This window comes from Diadema setosum, chromosome 21 (assembly GCF_964275005.1).
Source record: "Diadema setosum chromosome 21, eeDiaSeto1, whole genome shotgun sequence".
Lineage (NCBI taxonomy): Eukaryota > Metazoa > Echinodermata > Echinoidea > Diadematoida > Diadematidae > Diadema > Diadema setosum.
This window is the reverse complement of record NC_092705.1, coordinates 10,621,116-10,644,711: the sequence shown is the minus strand read 5'-3', so window position 1 is coordinate 10,644,711 and position 23,596 is coordinate 10,621,116. Positions and strand designations below refer to the sequence as shown.

The 23,596-nt window shown below is 37.6% G+C and overlaps 2 protein-coding genes across 4 annotated transcripts in view; one reads left to right on the top strand and one right to left on the bottom strand.

Annotated features, from left to right (window-relative positions):
- Positions 1 to 704, top strand: part of LOC140244173 (large ribosomal subunit protein eL33-like) — a 67,391-nt gene extending 66,687 nt beyond the window's left edge. For both annotated transcript variants that reach the window (XM_072323803.1, XM_072323802.1), the window contains exon 5: positions 599 to 704. In XM_072323803.1, the coding sequence (XP_072179904.1) occupies positions 599 to 622 (24 nt within the window). In that variant the 3' untranslated portion in view covers positions 623 to 704. The remainder of the gene's footprint in view (positions 1 to 598) is intronic.
- An 8,004-nt stretch (positions 705 to 8,708) lies between these two features.
- The window catches only part of LOC140244586 (uncharacterized), a 145,804-nt gene continuing 130,916 nt past the window's right edge, over positions 8,709 to 23,596 (bottom strand). For both annotated transcript variants that reach the window (XM_072324209.1, XM_072324210.1), the window contains exons 5-7: positions 13,306 to 13,506; positions 12,171 to 12,272; positions 8,709 to 10,672 (exon numbers count right to left, since the gene is read on the bottom strand). In XM_072324209.1, coding sequence (XP_072180310.1) covers positions 10,176 to 10,672; positions 12,171 to 12,272; positions 13,306 to 13,506 — 800 coding nt within the window. In that variant the 3' untranslated portion in view covers positions 8,709 to 10,175. The remainder of the gene's footprint in view (positions 10,673 to 12,170; positions 12,273 to 13,305; positions 13,507 to 23,596) is intronic.

Here is a 23,596-nt window from a genome sequence, read left to right as displayed (position 1 = left end):
TTGAAAAGACCGTAGACTTAGGCGATTATTCAACTTACGCGAGATCCACTTAAGCAAGGTTGACTGTACTTGATATATGTTTTCATTATCATAATTTTACTGTTTGTAAAGTAAAAGCAAAGAAATGTCTTAATTTGATAAAAGTTGAAATATTTATTCTCTTAAGTTTAGAAAGAATCATTTCTGGTTCTAATATTGATGATGAAATAGCTACAGATGTATTACATAGTTGGCAAACTTCTTTAGTCCCTTGAATCAGTTTAGCCAGTGACAATGCTTTATCCAAGTGTTTGTTGTGGAGGTTTGACAGAAGTGGGTAGGGTATCTGTGTAGATACAGCCATTGAGAAGAGTCATGTGACATAACATTATCATAAGGCAGAAACAGGGTGTCTTGCTTGATGATACCACAGACATCATATAGTCAACTTCAGACAATGCGATAATGTGCTGCTTCTAATTCTAATCAACTTCTTTTGGGTTTCTGTCGTCAATATAGCTTTTGTTTTCAGAGTAAATTTTATGGTGAATGAGCCACTTTTTGACACTCTCTGTAACTTTTTCACCCCCTCCATTCTCTTGTCTCTTTGTGCATACAGATGCTGTACCCATCCCAGATCTAAAGAGCGAGTGATGTCAGTGTATACAGTGTAGTCTACAATTCAAGCATCAGTTGTGTAATAAAGGAATTTACATGATGATGTACATCCGCACTGTCCTGTTGTGGTTTGTATTTACAGTGTCTTCAGTAGTACAGTATTCATCGCAAAATCGGGCATCTGATAATCGGGAACCTCGCTTAAATGACATACGCTTCCCAGAAACATTTCCAGTGCATGTTATTTTCACTGTATAATTCGGCGGGGACCTCTGATACACGGGACAATTTTTCTTCAAGCGATCTTTGATTTTGTTGATATTTTACACAAAAAAATCTACCAAAACACCACAACAATATTTCAAAGATTCCCTATCAGTTGTCGTTTACATCGAACTTACAAAGCAAGCTTCGGACTGGTGTGTTTTGACCTCCGTCCACCCAGTACACGTACTTGCATAGCCACGAAAGCGCCGTGTATAAGTATCCATGCCATTGCGAAATACATGCTTTCGCGAACATTCTTCTCCCCTACATATAAGCAAAGCCATCTGCAGGGAGAGCTAGAGGGTCACGCCGAGGGGTAGCGTGGTTGTGTATTCATGTACATGTACAATACGTCAGTATGCATGTGTGTGTGAGTGTGTGCACTACATGTACATGTTGTATGCCGTTAGTGTATGGTGAGTGCTCATCGCGAAATCAGGCACCCCGCTTAAAGGGGCCGTGTTTGCTACTCCCAACCTGTCCCGATTATGCGATGAATACTGTACTAAGAATGCTTGTGGCTGGTATGGTTATGTGGTATCATACATTCAAACATTCCGCTTCAAAATTAAATGTGCAAGAGGAAGAATAGGAACAACCGCCCCAAACAAAAGCAAAAACAAAAACAAACAAAAACAACACACACACATATGCAATGTGAAAATACTTACTTCAATGGTAATTTTGCAGATAATTAAATGTGATATGTGTCATAGGCTCATTGAATTGGCCAAACATTTGCAATCAGAATTCTCAGGCAAACTATTTTGATCAGCGGCTTACTTTGAAGGTAAGGTGCTACCCATCTATAAAATGGTTAGTGATTGACTGATGGCCCAAAGAATTCATGTCTGGTGTGAACAAGTTTCATTGTCTACAACCAATCAGAATGGTCTTTTCAAAGAGAATGAGCTCTGATACCTTGTGTGTGTGTGTGTGCTTATATACAGTCAATCTCACCTAAGTCAACTTTGCAAAAACCAACAAATTGGCATAGGTCGAGGAAAAATTCTGACCTAAGGGGATGTGAACTTGTGTCATTTATATTGTGAAAGTTGAAATTCACGCAACTCGATAGATTTTCCCCGGTTCCTGTGGATTCAACTTAGGCAAGGTTGACTGTATATTGTATGATATGTGTGTGTGTGTGTATCCGTATGTGTCACGACTACCCTTACTAATGGACACTTCATAAGGACATTTATAGAATATCCAATGTGAAGGGTTTGAAATGTTCAAGTGAGTCAAAGTACTTTTAAAGTGCACACCTTCGACATAAACTTTCTCTGGCAGCCAATTTCACAGCATCACAACCAGCACAACAGCATGTGTCGCACAACTTTCACCTCGTGTGTACTGTGCACACCCAACTTGCATTTCCAATTTTGTTTCATACACGATGCCTCTCTTGACCACATACATGTATGTGCACACATCACACACTCACGCACACACACACACACACACACATACATAGATACATACATACACATACCTACAAACACACACAGATTACATGAAGTATAATCACGCCCATATATACCCACATCCTACATGATGCTTTGAAACACTAATCAATGCTGCAGAAAAAAAAACATGCTGCTGAGAATTCTTTTTTCTGTGTTAGAAGGGGTGTACAAATGTGTGTATGTGTGACAGTGTGTGTGTGTGTGTGTGTATATATACTTGTCACTCCTTCAGGGTGGACTCATTTCACATACAGATACACATGTACCGTATTCGCCGGTGATAATGCTGCAACGCCCGATAAGCCGCATCCCGACTTTGGTAATGAAAAGCAGGGAAAAAAAAAAGAATCGGAAGGATTTTGTTCTAATCAAAACTTAATTACTTTTCTATGTTATTTTTTTATAAGAAACTTTGTTATTTTTACTCGTTTCCACACGATTCCTAACAGCAACAATAACAATCAGCACATTGGGCAGGTGATTCTGAGTTGGAAAGACAAACAGAAATTTTCTTGTGCTGGCGTTTAGGCCTCCCCCGACTTTCCTGCTTTAGTTTTGTCAAAAAATAGTGCGGCCTTCTCGCCGGCGAATACGGTACACTGTATTGTATTGCTTGATAGTTATCAAAGTCTAGGAGCCCCAGAATATGCAAATAATAATAATAACAATGTCACACTTATCAATTTTATGACGACATGGAACGGAGATAAAAAATAAAAATTGAATTTGTTAAAAACAATTTAAATTACACTGTTACTGCATTTTATATGGCGAAGTTATTTTCTTTAAATTGTTTTAATTGTAAAATCCACATGAAGACATAAGTAGGGAACTCAATTATTGTCCCTAGAGAACAAACTTCAGTCAGTTTTTTTTTTTTTTTACGTTTTTGTTTTCTTCGGCAGCAACTTTTCCAGGGCTTCAACAATTCACACCGATACACAAGACAATGCTGTAATATCGTGTCAATTTGACATGTTCTATTTATTTGCTTCAAACTGAACTAAAGGGCAGCACAAAAAAAAATAATAATAATAAATAAATAATAAAAATAAAAAAAATCATAAAGCAAGTACCATGTAGCCATGATTGGACTATTCATGATGAGTTGACATATTTCCTCAAATTTTCCATGGTGGTCAGCAGAAGCAAACAGTGCACTACCTTTATAAGAACAAAGTTACAATATAATTCTCATAACAATGAAATGAAAAGTTCTGGCCCCGACATTATCATCTACATGTATATATCTTTATGTACTTCACTGTTCAGCTATAATGAAATTTTGATATAACAAAAGAAAAACTGCCAGTCCCACAAACTTCATTAGAACATGAGTCACCTGTTGAAAAAAGTGATAAAACCCAACATTTTAGGCACAGTTCACACTAGAAGGAGGGATGTTTTTTTGAAATTGATAAGTGTCTCTGCCTAAAATGATCTAATTTTCAGAATGTATTCACACTCTCATCACCTCACTACATAAGACAGAACTAATTTCTTAACGATGATCGTGTGTCACAATGATACAGGCGAAGGATTAATTGTTTGCAGTTGAACTTGTACATTGTACCTCGAGAAAGTTTAATCACAATCTACATGCAAAAGCGCTGTGAAAGTACAGGGATGAATATGGAGCTTATACCCTCCATCAAAAGAATTTTATGGTACACCTTAACATCTAAACAATGTCTGAATGGAAGATACAATAAATCGTACGACACTGCATAATCATTTCTTTTTATATATATAGTTTCATAATCATGATATCCACATATCCTTCCAATATTTTTAGTTGCAGTTTTTTTTTTTTCTTCAATTTGATGTAGGGCGTCTGTAAACATGAAACAAAATCTGCATGCCAGTTGGGATAATGGTGTGCACCACACGGCGAGTCTATGTTGCATAATACGCTTCCTCCATACAATGCACACGTGGCTTTGCTTACTTTTGGATGAATGTTTTGATAAATGTGGATCTCATTTTATTATCAACTGAGGATTACATCGCCAGTAACACTTGGAGGCCAGAACCACAGTGAAATCACACAGGCAGCAACAGATAGGAATTGAAGAGGCTATACAATGTGAACCTTTGTGTCAGGTATGCATTTTAAACCAAAAGCTAATATTGAGTACTTCTTGCCGCTGAAAGCATGTACAGCTGTTTTCATCTTTTCAGATTAAAAAAAAAGGAAGTTGCAAGTGCATTTATGAACATACACACAGAAGGTATCTACACATACACTGTATTTCAGTTTGACCAAGCGTAACCATGGTTGGTGAAGTATCTACCTGCATTGAAACAAAACTGGGTTTTCCCTCAGTACACACAAAACCTTTCCACGTAAAAACATATTTATGACATATGTCGCACAGGTACACTCAAAATGATACTTTCAACAAAGTAACTGACAAAAAGTCCTGTGGTATACACAAAGCATTTGAAGTGACAACGGCAGTGTACAGTTGTGCACACAGTGTATTGCCAATCTCCTGGCATGCTCGGGGTGCTGTCTTATAAAGAGGTGTACTTGATATCCATTGCATCTTTTCAAAATGAATTAATCACATACCTGTCAAAAGTTGTGATTGATTGAAGGGTAACAAAAAGTAAATCACAAAATTTTGGTTGTAATGGAATTTGCAATTACTCATGTCATTCTTGACATCAAAATTATGAATGGGTATCATTAGATGGAGATGTGACTCTTTTATACCACAAGAGTAATTTCAATGTCATGGGAATTTAGAAATAATACAAAGATACCAAATTAAATATACACTTTTTTGTGTCGGCGTTATATAATTAATACAATTCATACACATTGAACGTAATTTGAGTTTGATCTTTATATTAAGACAGATATTTACAAATAATTGCAGGTTGAAGTCGATCGCCAAGTTTTATGATATTTAAATTGATTTCAATTGCAGGTTTGATAACACGGGGACCCTCTTCTCACAACAACGAGAGATGATGTCTTGTGTATGGTCCACGTCGCAAAATCCACTGACCATTTCTTGTCTCATAGTGCTATGATGTGTGAGTTTTCGACGACATCTTTTGAACTATACATCAACGTGCACAGTATTCCGCTCCTAGCACATCTTTTTTTTTCTCAGACCTCGGACTAGCACACATCAGATATATCTTCATATTCATTGTGTTTAAAGGCTTTTTGGCTATTCTCATACATCTAAATATATACAAAATAAGACTGCTTGTACCAAAGGCTGTGTCAGAAATCAAAGCAAGTAATATCTACACAACTTCAACTGCTGCATTGCTAATCACAGGGAAACAACAGATTTCCTCGACTTGCAGTTCCATAACTGCAATCGGTGAGGTATATGAGATGTTTTTGTAACACAATTGCATTGTACGACTTCTGTTTAAAGCTGCCGAATCAAACAGCTTGTTCTGAAAGGTGTTTGTGAGTCGGGTTCACTATATCAGGCTGAATGCCTTGTTACGTTCAAGAACTTTGGTCCTAACACCATTAAAAACTCAAGGAAGATGTTTGCCTACATATGGCCCAAACATGAATTGCAACCTACAGCTGATGAGGCTAAAAATTCTTGGAGATCGTCACAACACATTCAACAATCATCTTATGACAACATAAAGTAAACAAAATTTGCACCCAATTCTTTAATCTCTTTCCAGACTGACCCCTCTGATAAAATGGATTTTTAACTCGAGCCTGCAATAAAATTGTTATGCTGCCTAGAGCACCCTTGGTACCTAATAATCTTGGTCCTTGTTTCATCTTTTCGAATGTTTCCACACTCTAAAGCATTGAGAGATGAATAAACGAGGAAAAAGGAAAAAGAAACTGGTAATGATACAAATGAAGCATACACACAAGAAGTAAATATGAGACTTGCTTTTCCTTAAGAACACTTTACAATTTGGAATGGCATTATGTACAGGTGTGGAATGCATTGACAAAATAATTCAGTTTAGAACTTCTCATCAAAAATACGGAGAGCACATCGAACTGTGCAGTCCATTTACAAATACAAGTCAGCTGTCACATAAATGGAAAGGAAGTAAGTATTTCCAAGCTGAAAAGATAACAAATGCAGAAGTTCTGTAATGCACAGAATAAGTAAGAAAAAAGATGATACCATTCAAAGAAATGCTGGGAGAACACTTATCCTCTGCGTGGTTACACTTGTTGTACAATTCAAAATTTGTACATGGGTGATAATTCAACTTAGATCAAATCATAAACTTCAGTAACTTTTCATTCTTCATGGCTTTCCCAGCTTACTCAGAACTTTACACATATAACTGTCTTACAGTTTTTCGAATATATGTCTTCTTACTAGCACACAACAAATCCATTTCCACTGTCATTACATAAACACAGACTCAAAAGCAACATACATTGTGACACACTGCATGGGGAAACTTGAATGAATCAAAAGTTGCCTACAAATGTGTCAGTGTATATGGTAACACAGAAGGCCAGAAAATATTTGTATATCTTTACAAAATATCTACAATATAAGTATGTATTTACAAGAACATCATTTCTCTTGCCACACATAAACAAATCATGAACAAAATAGTTCTAATCCCATCCCCTTCCCCAGACCACAGATTTAGAGTCTCATCCACACTTAACCCATTGAGGACGAGTCCTAAGTATACTCGGTCAAGTGTCTAAGGGAAATGCGTGTTGTAGCAAAATCAGACCGTCCTCCATGGGATAAAGAACCAGCAGACCAAAATATGGTAAAGCTTCTTCATATAACACAATCACAAATATGAATAAATTTCATATACATGATTGCAGGCAAAGTTTGCACAAGAAAATGACTGTTTTGTATGACAACATGATGTTTAGTTGACTGATTCACTTTTTTGTGAGTTCGTTTTTAACAAAATGAAAATGGCATCCACAAAACATAGCCAAACATGCTTTCGTCTACGCTGGCAGTTTGCATGAAACAAACAAATAAACACTACATAAACAACCTTTCAGAATTGATCGTCCAAATTATCCTGTTTGTGAGGAAGTGTGTGAGAGCAGTCATTCTGAAAGTATTTCACACTGCTTCTTTCCAAGTTTATATATTCCTTTGGCATAAGTATACTGAAGCTTCCAAAATGCAGTTTACAGTTTTGTGTAGGATAAGGAAGAAACATTTTGTGGCATGTTCTTATAAATCAAGGGATTGAGAGTCATTACTTACTGGCTATACAAGATTTGGCATTTTAGGAGTTTTTTTATATTATGTTGTGTGTCAGAATGTAATGATGGCTATACAAAATGACTTGTTACACATCCATTCCCCTGTAATCAAAGAGATCAAAAATCAAAAATTAACTGGGAATGCAAACTCAAAGACAGGAATGCTATTTTTTAAAACGTATTAATCAATTTAGCATCACAATATCTGATTAAAGAAAGCAGACCATTGAGAGCCCTCTATGCCTTGTTGGCTTCCTATCTTGACAGAGAGCAATTGACTTCTGACAAATATTACGAGTGGTCTGGAAACGAAAGTGGTTACACAGAATGTACAAAACAAATGTGTGTGGTAAATGGAGACACGCATCTTTTTATTTTTGTAGCAAGTACTGTATATAACTGTGTGAATCAGACCCTTTAATGTCCTTTGGTGATTTGATGACACCTTAGAATTTCAGAGTTTATGAAGAAGAATCATTGGACTGCTTGATTTTCTTAGTAGGACGTGAAGTTTGTCAGAACATGAATATGCACTACATTTTAAACATTGCAATCTTTGTCAACTTTGTACGATTTGTGAGAAACTGTGCTTTCAAAACAGTGCTGATACCTCTGATACAAACTTTTTAGAGAGTACATTGTGTGTGAGTTGGAATAATCATATCCTATGCATTTGCATCTCTCTTGACTTGCATCAATATATTACAGCTCAAAACCTTCTGGGCAAGCTATCAAAAGAGAAAACAAAAATAATAATCCAGGGGTTAGATTCTTCAATTTGTCTCCCTCTACAAATTAAATTTGTTAAGATCGCAACTGCTGATCTGTAAATTAACAAACATGTTGGGGGAAAAAAAAGGAACCAGATCAGCAGTTGCGATCTTAACAAATTTCATTTGTAGAGGGAGACAAAGTGAAGAAACTCACACCTGAATCTTCACCCCTCTGAATAATATCTTTCATCATCAAAAATAATAATGTTAGAGAGAGAAAAAAATATATATAGAAGATGCAACTGTGATTTTTTTTTTTTCTGTGAGTGTTTCCAAAGCATACCTCCAAATTTTGAGTGGTCAAAGGTATTGTCCTGTAGGCCCTCAGCAAGGCAAGCCTCTTCAAAACCCAAAACTGAGCTAATGATCACAAAAAAAAAAAAGACTGCCTCCCCATGTTTTTCCTGCAGAAGGTGCTATGTGCAGCACGGGGCAGAGATGAGGTTAGAACTTCACCAGAGTTGCTTCCTGTGGCAATTTTCGCCATTGATGCAGATAAACGGGGTACTTGGTCAAGGGTATATATAGTAGTTAGATTATAAAATGATTTCAAAGGGATCTGTAAGATTGAAGCTGATATTTCACTCAGGTACAGAATTTAAATCAATTTTTGTGGCCTTTATAATATAGAGTGCAAACTTATCTTGCCTACCTATTACTTTCAGAAAAAAAAAAAAAATTGCTGATATAAATTCACTCCCACAAGTTGTGAACTTCATCACAATTGATTTTGGGGTTACATGGTATGGCATCTTTGAAATTTGCACAATCAAATAGAACCAATATGAACAAACAAACAAACAAAAAACCTGTCAGACATCTGTCATCTTTTTTCTTCTTTGTCTTGTGGAATTCCACTATATATGATTCCACTTTATACTCTCAGAATAACTGTTAATTCCTCATCCTAAACTTTGATGCTTCATCCAGTTCTCCCCCTTGATTCCTAATTGACTACATCTTAAAAACTTCAACATGTAGACAATTAATGCAAACGTTAATGACCCCTTTCCTACCAAAGATGATGAGTACTGTACAAAGTCTATGGGTATTTCAGAGTCTGGAAGGGAACAGGTTGGTTACCATGGTAAGAAACGACACCATCAACCCCATCATGAGACTCAGAGTCACAAATCAAATGTGGCTCTTTAGTTGAAGCTGTTGCTTCGATACAGAACCTAGCACTCCCAGTACGCTGTAAGAGAATACCTAGGTAGCTCCCTCAATGAATCTTGTGGTTTCAACCAGCTACGATGCTGTGGTCTCCTATGATACGGGTGTAAAGTCCACCGGAAACCCAAATCCAACAAGTAGAAATACAGGTGGGGCTTATCGTCGGGATTGTTGTCCAGGATACGGCGGTGAATGACGCAATCTAGTGCGACATTGCACAACCCCAGGCACACTCCAAGGATGTGAAGGCTCCAGACAGCCAGGCATGATCCAGCATGGCGGCACTGTCCGTCGGAAAACATCTGGGTCACGTCTACCTCTTCCTGTACAATTCTTGTAACAAGAATTGCGCAAAACCACAGAGCAGAAGAGAGAGTCAGATTTCACATCCTGGTCTGCCACAGGCTCCACAAGCTCCATGGCAACCACTATGCTGTCATGGCCAAACACTCTGCTTTATATCACAAATACACTCATTTTCCATATCATGTGGACGTGACTGCAACCATGGCATACTTACAGCATTATAGATCCATATAGAATTTGCTATGAGATGATAATACAAATGAGGTAACTCATTGATCGTTGATGATATCTTAGCTCTTCAGTATGATAGCTGACTACGAGTTGTCTCTGTCAGATTAGCTCATCACTTTCACTGTCTTTGGCGTGAATCGTAAAGCAGCCAAATCAAGTCCGCCAGTAGAGCATGTCGTCTCTCTGCGGCGTCACGGCCCGACAAAACCGAGGCCAGAAAAACTTGCTGTCCGTGTCCACGTTGTACTCCAGCGTGTTGGCGATGTTATTCTTGAGGTCCTGTGGCACCTTGTCCTCCTCGATGCGGCGCACGATGACGACCTTGCCGCGCACGGAGTCCACCTTGCGGGGGATGCGGCTGAGCGCGAGTCGGAACCGCTGCGACTCGTGCTGCAGGTACTTCCACGACACCAGCAGCACCACTGTGGTGCTGTGCACCAGGCTGAGGGCCAGCCGCTTGGTGCTGGGCCTGCTCTCGCGCCCCGTGCCGGCGATCTCGCTCCACAGCGTGATGTGCAGGTGGGACTCTTGGTCTAGGAGTTTGGAGCGCATCATTTCGGCCAGCGTCAGGTCAGTGCCGTGGTGGTGGATGAAGATGTCGCAGCGATGCCTCAAGATGAACGGTTGCATCTCTGCTTGCACAGGTCCCACTGCACAAAGAAGAGTATTACAATGCACTCCTGTTACAACAACATGGTTATAACAAAACTCTCATCACAACAAACTAAAAGTCAAGGTCCAAAAGTCATTGTCTATTATACTTTTATTGTTCAGTTATAACAAAATTTCAATAAACAGAACAAAATTGATGCTAACAGGGACTTCATTATAACAAGAGATGTTTGTAATTGATCATGCTGCTGACAATGAATTGAACACAGTTATAACGAAACTCCAATTACCACAAACAAAGTCAAGGTCCAAAAATCACTGTCTATAAATCTATCATACTTCTATTGTTCAGTTATAACAAAATTTTGATTGAACAAAAAAAAAATTGACGGTCCCAAGGACTTCATTATAACAGGAGTCGCCTGTAATAGATCATGCGGCTAACAGTCAAGTCATCCTTATTCTTTGGAATGACACTAGATATACTAGAGTGTAAACCTGTAACAGAAAGGTTGGATATAACAAAACCCTGTGGTAAAGAGAATCTTTTGCTGGATCAAGCTCTGCATACTTTCTTCATTTGTTTACCCTGATAAAATAAGAAAACTGATACAAAATGGAATGTAATTTTCATGGTCCCGATATTCCTGTCATGTATAATGAGGTTCCACTCTGTTTTCCCCTCCCCCTTTTTTTTTAAAGCAAAGAGCAGATATATCTTAGCTAAAGTTTCTCCAAGCTTCTGTGGACTTTTATAGCTTTCTATAGAAAAGAGAAACCACTCAATGAATTGCAAATACACTCCAGGATGTGGCTGAGGAAATTCCGAGAAGCCACCAGAAAAAAAAAAAAGAAAAAAGAAAAAAAAAGACTAAAAAAATCTGCTTTCATTTCACAATGACATTTAGAAAAAATGTACAGTCATTGAGTAGTAAACATATTATTTTTTAGCTAAATGTTGTGAAAAATAATTTGTCATGTCTAAACTTCATTTGAGAAAAAATACAAAGTGCATCCTGCAAATGAATATAAGTGTCTCTCTACATATGCCATTCCTCATCCAGTTTATAAGTGGTTGCAGACAAAAATCCCATCATTAGGAAATCCAAAACTTCAGACTACTTAAGAATATATTGAATTTTCTTGATATTGTCTTTGCATATTGCCTTCTACACCATGCAACATGTTTGGCAAACTTTGCTGTAAAAGCTTTTTATTACTGTATAAGCTGTTATTTTTGCGAGGGTTTAATTTTCGCGAATTTCGCGAATCACAGTTGGATCGCAAATTTAACAACACACGAAAATGTCTCTATGCGCCCTGTTAATAGTGCATTAACGTAAGCGTCGGTGTCAATTCGCGAAAACAACATCTCGTGAAAATGTCTATGGCCTCATCATTCGCGAAAATATCTGTACTCGAAAATAACAGCGTATACAGTATGCCAAAGAGCTAAACATGCCATTTCAATCAGTGCTATGATACGGGTGACACACATCCTACTTTACCAAGTCATAATATTTCATCTGAACTTACTTCCAAATCCATTGAGACCGCCATCTGAAGTGAAACTTTCATTCTTCATGGATCCTCTTGCCCTGACCTTGTGACCTTTACAGCAGGCTTGTTTCCTGTATCCTGTATACCATGGGATGATCAAAAAAATGATCAAAGTTTCTAGAGTAGAAAGAGCATCCCTTACACTTTGCATCACACCGAGTACATCTAAACCAGCCAGCTGCTCATGCTATATTTACACCATGTTCCTGGCGGCCACAGCAATCACGTTTCAGACCACCGTTGACAAAACGGAATGGATGTGAAACAACGCAGGGGTATGGGATGGCCAGATGTGACTGGCCATGACTACTGAAGATGCCGTGACAGATTTTTAAACCTTCAAAAAATTTGCCATGGCAGTCACTGTGCTGATGAGAAACCTACAAGGCTGCAGCAACATGTGGTAAACACAACAAAACATAACATGTGACAACTGGTATTCTATAGGGATCACAGTGGCTTCTAAGAAATAGAATGTTTATAAATGGTATATTCCAGCCAACGTCCAGTCAAAGGGAACTACTATATGTATTTCATGTAACTGAAATTACGTGATCAACAAAATCTCACACATCTATCAATTAGTTGTCACTTTTATATAGCCATGATTACATCCTGACTGATATCACAAACATAAAAGACAGGTGATAAATACAAGAATTTTTTATAGCATCATATCTTTGCTATACATGCAGGTAGAGCAAGACAATGATACAGCTAGAGCACTCTCATGGTTATAACGAAATTCCGGTTACAACGAAGTAAAAATTCGGGCCACAACGTTATCCACTCTCTGCTTTTTTACTGTTTATTTGTTTGGTTATAATGAAATTTCGATATAAAAAAAGAGAACTGCCGGTCCCGAGGACTTCATTATAACGAGAGTCCACTGTATTACCCGTAGTCATTTCTCTATTTTTGTTATTTATTTTTGTTTTGGGGAAAAGGTATGCATTAATCTTAGATAAAGTTCAATGAACCTTTAAGCCCCTACATGCTTTGAGTGCTGGCTGGCACAGAAAACCCCATTGTGTCGTGTACACTGCTCAAAGACCCCGGTACTGAAAGGGTTAGGGAGACAGAAGCTTATGATCTAAAGAGGCAGACTTACTGCAAAACCAGATGAGAATGACGACGCTGAGGATGACGACGAGAGCGCAGATGATGATAGCGGCAATGATGCCTCCTGACAAGCCTTCTCCACCACCACCTGGAGCCTCTGATGTCATCTGACCATTGGTGGCGCTCTTCGCCGAAGAGGGCGTGGACTGCGACTGCTCTGTTTGGGAGGAACTTGGGCTTGATGTATGATCTATGAAACGAACAAAACATGAAATATGCAAGAAAAGCAAATGAAATGTATGATCTAACTTCTAACTGAATGGTACAGGCACTTTCTTGGAATAGATCTATAAAACTTACTCAAGGTATGATTGAACACAATAGACCCATCATAAACCATGAAACATGTACACTATATGTACTCGTGAGTTTCCTAAACTACAGAGAGGTGTGGTTTTGATTAAGGTATGTCCATTGAAAGAGTTTTGGGGTGTTTCTATTTCTTGGATTGTTAAGTTTTCTTCAGATCTAAAAAATAATTTAAAACACAGCACTCTGTACTGCACATCAATACTCTATAGTAATATGCCTGCATTTCCTGGCATCTAATGATACACCTATGAATTTGAGGTGAGCAAAGTGAAAAGACCATTTTTTTTTTTCATCCAGAAGGTCAAGACATGAATGCACATGTAGGGAGTGTTTGTTTTTAATGAGGTCGTAAACAATCCATCTTGATAATTTGTTCATTCACATTACAATTAAGCTGGGTAGAAGTTAAAAGGCAGAATCATCACCATTTCATTCAGGGCTTGAATGTATCCCACAAAGACCCACTCGCCCCTCGAATCCTGAGAACTCACAGCCATTACAGATGGCTACCATGCTGCATTCAACTCTACTCATAACAATGAGATATAAACTTGCTACTGTACATCCCAATGCATGCCTGTACACACACTACGAAAAAAAGATGAATCCCAAGTCCCTAGAGAGTTGGTGAGCACAGGGTTTGAGCTCCATTTTGTCTATATGTCTTCTATCTCCTTGTGGAACCAAATTCTGATCAATAGATTGAAAAAAGTCTTGTTTTCTCTCCCCTGGGGTGAAATGCTAATAACCTCGAGAATGACCTCTTACTTCTATATCCTTCTTCTTTTCATATCTCACGGTCATGTCCTTCCCAGTCATATGACCTAGCCATCTCCCTAAACCTTGTTTTTTCTTCTACTACAAATTGTAATACTACTAATATCATCACGGAATAACACTGCAGGCTGTTTTTCTCCCAAACCCACTGTGCATTTTTAATATTTTAGTATTTACATCACTCTAGAGTAGTTGGTAACCCCTCCATTTTCCTTCATATTGAATTCTGCTTCCACAGTTATTCATAAAAAAATACAGACATTCTGATTTTATGTTTGCTATTCTCTTCACTGGTGTAAGTTTAAGGAAACACTGCTGTTCGTTAGGAACTGAACTTTCTTTTAAAACCCTTCTCAGACCAAATATGATTACACGTTCAGAAGACATTCAGCATTTGGTGTCCTGCAAACAAGTATCCTGCCAAATAGCACCTAATGGGTAAGAAGTGGGAAAGAGTAAAGCATGATGTCCTTTGAACACAGAATTCGTATAGTATCACTCTGTGCTTGAGCCAGTCACTTTTATAAGACATCCCAGACTAGCAGATTTATTTTGTGAACATTAAATTAAAGCAGTGCATAATAGCACAGTAACTTGGCAAAGGTTGGAATCAAACTTTGCAGTGAATGGGTTTAGACATCTTTTTAGCACCCAGAAGCAAAAGGGGAGAAAAATGACAAAAACTGGATTTCTGAACCATAAATTTTCCATAATTATTACGAGCGCAATATGTTGAGACCCATAACATAATGGACTTGTCATTCCAGCAACATTTACTAATTCCAGCTTGGCGACTCCTTTCTCCGAAAATGAGGGATATTAGCTTCCTCATGAACCATGTTCAAAGATATACTGAAACTAGCTTGTCAGTCTGTATACCTCTCTTCTGCTCTATCTCTCCCAATAGAAGGAAAGGTTAATGAAGTCAGAATACTGTCTGATCTCATACATCCACAGTCAAGTGAGAGGAATATTGATGGGGAGTGAGTTACCAACCCTCCATGATGAAATAATCCCATAATGTCCCCATATTTAATGTCACATAATCTTATTAGAAACATAATTGGCTCCAAGAGGTAGAAGACGAAGATGCGTAGCGGATCGACGGCACCATCTTCCAAATCTAGCAGCTGCAGTGGCCATATTGTCTGCGGGGGAGTCTAAAACACTTGATATTTTTCTGCTCATAATTGTTTGCTTGAAATATGGTGACACTTTCAAGTAAAATACCACAATCTCTTTGGTTAATAGACAACATGCTTGAATTTGAAAGTACTCCTTCATGACTTCATTCATAGGAGAGGAACTTGTGGCAAGTGTGGCACATTACTAGCTTGGAATGTTCTCTCTCTCCAATGTCTATCTTGGTATCATTACTGGTATGGTATTCATCCTTCAAGAGGGAAAATCTTGTCAGTGTCTCAGTCCAAACAGATACAGTCACTTAGCCACACCAACCTGCTGTTCCTACAACAACAACAACAACAACAACAACAACAACAACAACAACAACAACAACAACAACAACAACAACAACAACAACAACAACAACAACAACAACAACAACAACAACAACAACAACAACAACAACAACAACAACAACAACAACAACAACAACAACAACAACAACAACAACAACAACAACAACAACAACAACAACAACAACAACAACAACAAGCAAACAAACAGACAAAACATACAAACCACATTTCCCAAATATGAAACTCTGATTGCCAAAACAACAACCAGAATTTGCATGCACTTCTGGTTATCAATCCATTGCTTGCATTTGAATACAGCTTCTTGAACCCATTGAGTATGAGCTGATTTTTCCATAATAGACATTTCCCACAGACACAAGTAGTAGTAAAGAAGACTACATTCTGGCTGCTACTATATACACTGCATTCAATTTATTTCTGCATGAATATCTTTCACAAGGAATATTCACACTGAGAGTGAAAATCATGAAACTATGGTGAGATTAGCTGGGCGACTTTGCCAACGCTCCCCTCACAAAATCACCAGGAATATTGCACAACAAGGTCTGAAACCATGAGGCATGTCACACACGGATGTTGGTATCACATTATGTTGTGAGTCTCGATCACCGTCTCGTGGAAAATTTGCCAGTTGATAAACCCATACGTACAAAGTGTGGAAGCTACGATGAGAAAACACTGAGCGAAACGGTCCTTAATAAATCAATGAATTCCAGGCAGCTTAAAAACAACACATTATCATGCATTTGGCAGACTGCCATAAATCAGCGTTTTATTAAAATTCTCCGTCTGACTCTGGAAGGAATGTATGAAATATTGCAGCTGATGAATAAGCGCAGAAAACTTGAATATATATGAAATGTCATCACTCAAAAGTTGTCTAGATACAAAGAGAGGGGGATAGAAAGAAATGAGGGAGACAGAGAGAGAGAGAAAAGAGAGAAACATATGATGATTGAGAGATATGGTGCAGGTGTGAGACAAAACTGAAATATAACAAGATTTGCAGTACATAGATTAATAGGAGATGGAGGGAGAGGTATAGAGAGAAGAAGAGAAAATCAAAGAGGAAAATCATATCAGACATATTCAGCATGGAGAAAAAAAAAATCAAATGAATGTTCAAGTGTAATCACATGAAAGCCTCAATTTTCATCACAAACACACAATCATATCTCGGAGACACAAGAGAGAAAGACAAAGCGAATGAACAGAAGGATGGAGAGATAGATGGAAGACTCGGAAACAGAAGCAGAGAAAATGAGACAAACTACAAGTCATCCCGCATCACCACCTTTTTTTTTTTTTGTTCAAAAAAGTCAATTTTCCATGTGGCGTCAGAACATCCTGTCTGGCTGAATCAACACTGTAATGCACCTGCTGCATTCACACCACCAGAAAACAATTGTGTGAATCAATATATCCACAGCATCAGGAATCTGATAAAACCTTTACCCAGGTTGGCTGATTACAGCCTCTTTTCACCAATCATTAGCCCTCCCCTCACCCCCTCCCCAGGGGTGTATCCAGGATTTTTTTCTGGGGGGGGGTCGTAATCAAAATTTTTGGACCTTTACCTTTGCGAGGGAGCGGAGCGACCGAGCGGGGGGAGGGTGTGGGAGGGGGGTGTCCCCCCTCCCACGGTAGGGAGTTTTTGAATTTTATATCTTAAAATGGGGCCATTTGGTGCATACAAAAGTGACTTTTTGAGCATGGCAGTGCGGCTTAGAAATAAGGTAAATTATGGCATATTAAAACTAATTTTAGTTTATTAAAACTAAATTTACGAGGTTTTTGACAATTTGCTGGAACACCGGTCACTTTTTTTTCCCTGTTGTAGGCCTATATTATAGAGTAAAAAGCCCTCAAAAAAAAAAATGTCTTTTACAAAAAGTGGACCTTTTGAAAAATTTTTTTGGGGGGGTCGTACGACCCTCCCGACCCCCCTTGCATACACCCATGCTCCCCTGCCGTACAAATATGGAACATTTGTATATTGTTGGAGACACTGAAGGCAACTAACATGCTTGCTTTTGATGGCAGGACTGTGAAATACCATTAAAGGGATAGCATAGTTTTGGTTGAGATGGGGATTCAGGTTTTAACTTTTTGCAACACTATCAGAAACCTCTTGTATGAAATATTAAAGAGCATACGATTCTAAGAGGAATCAAAAGTTTATTTGATGAAATTCGGTTTTGAAATGGCTATATGGGATATCCCAAACAAAGCAAAAGAAAGTGGTCCTAACAAAAGGTGACCCACCTTACATTAGGACCCCTTTGTTTTCGGATATCTCGGCCATTTCAAAACCAATTGCCATCAAATAAAACTTTGCATTTCTGTTAGAACTGTATGCTCTTTAACATTTCACACAAGAGGTTAATAATTATCTCACACAAAGTTAAAATCTGAATGTCCATCTCAACCAAAACTATACCGTATCCCTTTAAACCAAAGACTGAACACAGATTGGATGATCCAGACATTCCTAAACATGCATATGCCACTTTCCATTATATATTGATCTATTGCTGTCACCGTTGTCATGACAATATGCAGCCACTCTCAATCTATTTCTAGTATACACTCTAGTTTTCACTTTCCGGATAAATTCTTTATATAAATTCTGTGAAAATATGCCGTATGCTTCCTTTATTGACCAATAGCTTTCATTATTGTGAGCAAGTCAGCATCTGGCTGCCTTTCACATTCTTAACCCATTGAACACTAGTCAGAGTATACTCAGGCAGGTGTCTATGGGAAATTTGTGTTCAAGCAAAAATCAGCCCTTCCGCAATGAGTTAATAAACCATGAATAATGAACATAAGAAAAGATAAACGCACAATTCTTCTAGCTGAATATCATATCATGCTGGCATGGGCAGAAATTTGATATGATTACTACAGCCTAGTTTCATTCAGGAAATGTTAGGAAATAGAGCTTTGTATTTCAATCAAGTCTCTGTTTTGATCTTCAGTTGGATGAATAGTGTTTGGTTATAACTTTTACTTTTATGCTTTTACATTTTATTCTTTCATGATGATTTTATCATTCTATAGAAATAAAATGCATGGAATGAATTCTAACTTGGGGCTTCAGCATTACAAGCATTGCATTTTCATTTTGGTCCCCCTCTCTTTTTTGGTTTCTCAATAATGAAGTCATGTCGACTTGATATTTCCCTGATACATATACTTTACATAATGTTATGAATGTCATGTTCTTTGTCATCCAACTCCAACATTATTGTTCGACTTCATGAAATTCTTCCATTGAGATGTTTTCATTGCAACTGATAGACAAATTGCCCTACATCAACATAAATAAGCACTGAATTGATCAGTGTTTTAGTAGTAGCCATGATAAAAGAAATCATTGGCATACATTCGAACCTACGACCTCCTGATCTCTGGACAGGCGTCATCTCCACTAGACCAAAAATATTGTTGCCCCCCCCCCCCCCCCCCCCCCCCCCCGGCAGACGGGCCTAAGGCTTGAACAATATCAACTTGCTAGGGCCCTTCTGCCAGACAAGCTATGAAAAATGAATTGCTTAAATGTGTTTAATCTACCACATTCATATGTTCTAATATCACTAAAAAAGAAATGTGTATATAATTTAATGAAAACATTAAAATTCAATTCACATTCCTATCAGTAACATAAAAGCTACTGAAAACTCCTCTTAATGGGACAGACTGTATAGCTCATATTGAATTCTTCATAATATTTGATGTGTCTACAGAATCAAACTTGACCTTTTCTAAAGCTATTTTTTCTGAAAACTCTTACCATCCACAGAGAGGTAAGACAAGATATGGACAGGAAGTGAAATATATTGCTCACACACTCACACACACACACACACACACACACACACACACACACACACACAAATATCATGGCACAGAAACCAAAAACATGATTATACCGTCATACAGAAATCTTTCTAATCTCACTGCTCCGGATATAACATGTTTCAGCACACACTGAATGCATTCACCAAATACAGCTGTATAAACGTATACACCTACTTGATTGTTACAAATGTGCTTGAATGGAGAGGATGACATCATCTATTGCACATTTTATTTTTACCTTTATTGTGCCTTTTTTTGTGTGTTTTTTTTTTTTTTTGCTCTGCCAGCTGAAATTGCATACTGCTGAAACTAGGGCTCAAAATTCTTTTTATTATCAATATTCTGTTTTTGGTGTCCTGTACAACGATTGCAATTACATTCCCTACTGCGATCAGTCTTCTAACCAGCTTCCATAATGCCGCATATTTAGCATCAACCGCAACATTGTTGTTAGCCATCTGTACGTGACCCACAGGAACAAGTCCCAATCAACCAATCCCGATAAAAACAATATCAACAACAACAACAAAAGAGCAGGCAGCATTTTTCCAATTAGATTACCATACAAGCACCGCTGACTAGGCCAAAAAAAAAAAAAAAAAAAAAAAAAACACTCAAATTTGGATTGTAATGGAAGAGTAATGAAAGCCGACATTATGAAATCATGTTTGGCCATTTTCTGCACCGGCTGCTCATCAGACTGCATTAAAATGAAGATCCTATTTTCTTCAATTTCCTGAATTGCCTGATTGAATAACAGCCACCAGGGCATAATATATATACAGTCCCATGTTTACCACTTTCTCGCAAATTTTATTCTCCATCACTCACTTTGATATTCCTCTCTTGGTGACATATAAATTATGTCTGTTCCCAAATGCAATATCTGCATTCCTCACATTGCCTTGCCGGATAAGCTTTAGTGCATGTTATCTACATCTCAAATGACCAGTTGAAAAGCAGATAGGATGTATTCTACAGACAGCCATTGAGACTCTTGCATTTCTGATTCTAAACTAACCCACTAGCATGATAAAAGGTTCTATAGGAAAGCTATTGAAACATATTTTTGATGACTTTAACAATGCTTTCTATTAGAAAAAAAAGTTGACCTAAAAAGATGACACACATCACAACTTTAGATATCAATCTATCAAATATCAATGAATTTAAACATCGACAGCAATATGATCTGTAATCATATAAACCCATTCTCATTTTCATATCAGGACATTTAAACAGAGCAAAGAGTGAAAAAAAGTTTGGTGGAAGGGAGGCACCATGATATTTTGCATCTTAAACAGAGCATATGTCATGCACACTTTTCAAAGACTATACCCAGGTCAGAAAGAATGCCACTTTATCTTGTTGGGCATACTTTTGGAACTCCTTACAGGAACATTCTTTCCTTACTCCTATTTAAAATAAAATGCAGTGTTTCCTGCTATATACAGTATAGAAACAAAAATGTTTTCATCTATTATCATGAAAAAGACCATCATCTTATCTTTTCTTAAACATCAAAAGTACCCACATGAAGTTACTCTGTATTCTGATGACTGATTTCTGATTTATTGTAAAGTCTGAGAAAATTTTCAATCAGAAGATTGACAAAGTCATTATCATTACCATCATAAAGAATCATGAGTCCATCACCAATGGCTTACATGATCCTGATGCTATACGGGTGTTAAATATGAGCAGTCATCATGTATCTTGAAAATAATAATAATAATAATAATAATAATAATAATAAAGGACATTTATATTGCGCAGCTACTATAATAACATACTCTACTGCGCATTACAAAATGACATACATACAAGAAATACATAAAATACATTACTTCAAGAGATGACTTTTTAGCCTGACCTTAAACTCATTAAATGTAACTGCTTGTCTTACAAAGGGAGATTATTCCATAATTTTGGTGTAGCATACGAAAATGCCCTGTCATCAAGAGTAACTTTTGATTTCCCTGATAGATATTTCAGTAATGTTTGATCCCGTGACAGATTGAAAGACAATCTTCCTACCTGTACTACCTTCCTGATTTTAATATTTCAGAATTTGGTATATAATCATAATCTAATGTAACTGAAACGAGATTATCAAAAAGGACCTTTAGAGTAGAAAAATTGTTCCACATTTGGGTCAAAGAATGGAGGGGTAATTACCAAAGTTCATGCTGGTTAACTGTTTACATGCATAGGGATCCTCAGTTTTCATTTAGGTAAATGACCGTTCCAATTAACATGTTTTAGGCATTGACGTCATCCGCAGTCTTAATTGTGCTGGAAGGGGGTGTATATCCGTGGGAAGGGGTATAGGGTCACTGAATACCAGCAGTTGCTGGTATACAGCAGGTGGATATAAGACTGATTAGCCCCCACCTAAGCCCCCATCTCAGCTGGAATACTTTCTATCACTTCCTCCAACATTTATTTTGTGGTTCCACATCTCCCATTTCCCCATGGTTTAGACTTATTGGTGTTTATTCTTGACTGTTGTTAACAATCATTGCTTGCCTCTATAAACATCATCATCATCATAATCATCATCATCATCACCATCATCATCACCATCACCATCATCACCATTATCATCATTACTAATATACTGTTTCATCCATATCATTGCTATAGCTGCTTAACCAGCAATATTAGATTCCATAAGTTACTCCAGTAAAGCAACCATCGCCTCATACTTATACTTTGTCTGTCATGACAAATCACTAATTTTCCTCATGTTCTTTGATGTGATGGTGTCAAAATTACAACAACACTTTCTATTTGTTGAAAATCTTACACACATTCCTCTCCCAAGTATTTGTTTCCCTGTATTTGGGTCATGAAATGTGATGGTTGAAGATTTATGTCAGTGACAACCTAGTTCACCAGAGAACCAATTTCATAAAAATTAGATTTTTTTCTTGGAAAAGGGGCAAGCAAAGTCAATGTTACTAAAAAGGAAGCAGTTGTATTTTATGTCTCACATCTTCATGATTTAGACACTGATCATCATCTGATTCTCATCTTTCAACCATCATCTCAACACTTTGACCATCGCCATGGAGACAGCAGAAATCAAATCACTTCCTGTCCTCACGCCTCTGCTCCCCGAGATGTAGACATGCCCCGAGGTGACACCAATTAGGGTACAGACATGCATGTCGGCCAAACTGTCTTTTCAATTACAGCTGATGTAGGTTTTCTTGGCTAACAGCACAACAGGAAACGCTCTCAATCTGCTGAAATCCGGTGTCCTGAAACCAGACGTGTCCAATGCAATGTCCACCGAATCATAAAATACTTCGGCTTCTGTTTGGACATATGATGCGTTCTTTGGTACCCTGAGGTCCCAAATCTGCCATTTTGTTGAATTATTCACTTTTTTAGCACTATACCATGGGCTACTAAAAAAGGGTGAAAGCATTCTTTAGTGCTTTATGCAAGAAGATTTTGTAGCACTAATGTAATAGACTCTATGAATTCCTTTGTAATTATGGATCTTGGATCACAAATTATGTAAAATCAAACAAAATTTATTTATAAATGCATAAAATGAAAGTGTTTGGATTTCAATCTCCTAGTAGGCAAAAAAAAAAAAAGGAACCTTTCAAATAATCTACAGAAAAAAAGGAAGAGAAAAATAGAAGTAATTATAGACACGGGTGTGATATTACAAACAAAAAATGAATCAAATATCCTATTTTGTAGTTACCTTTGGAAGTGTCCTTGCAGTTGCAAAGACAACTTTGTTTGTGAAAACATCCCCTCACCATAAGACTTCAACACTGATGAACAAGTACATGAGATATAGTA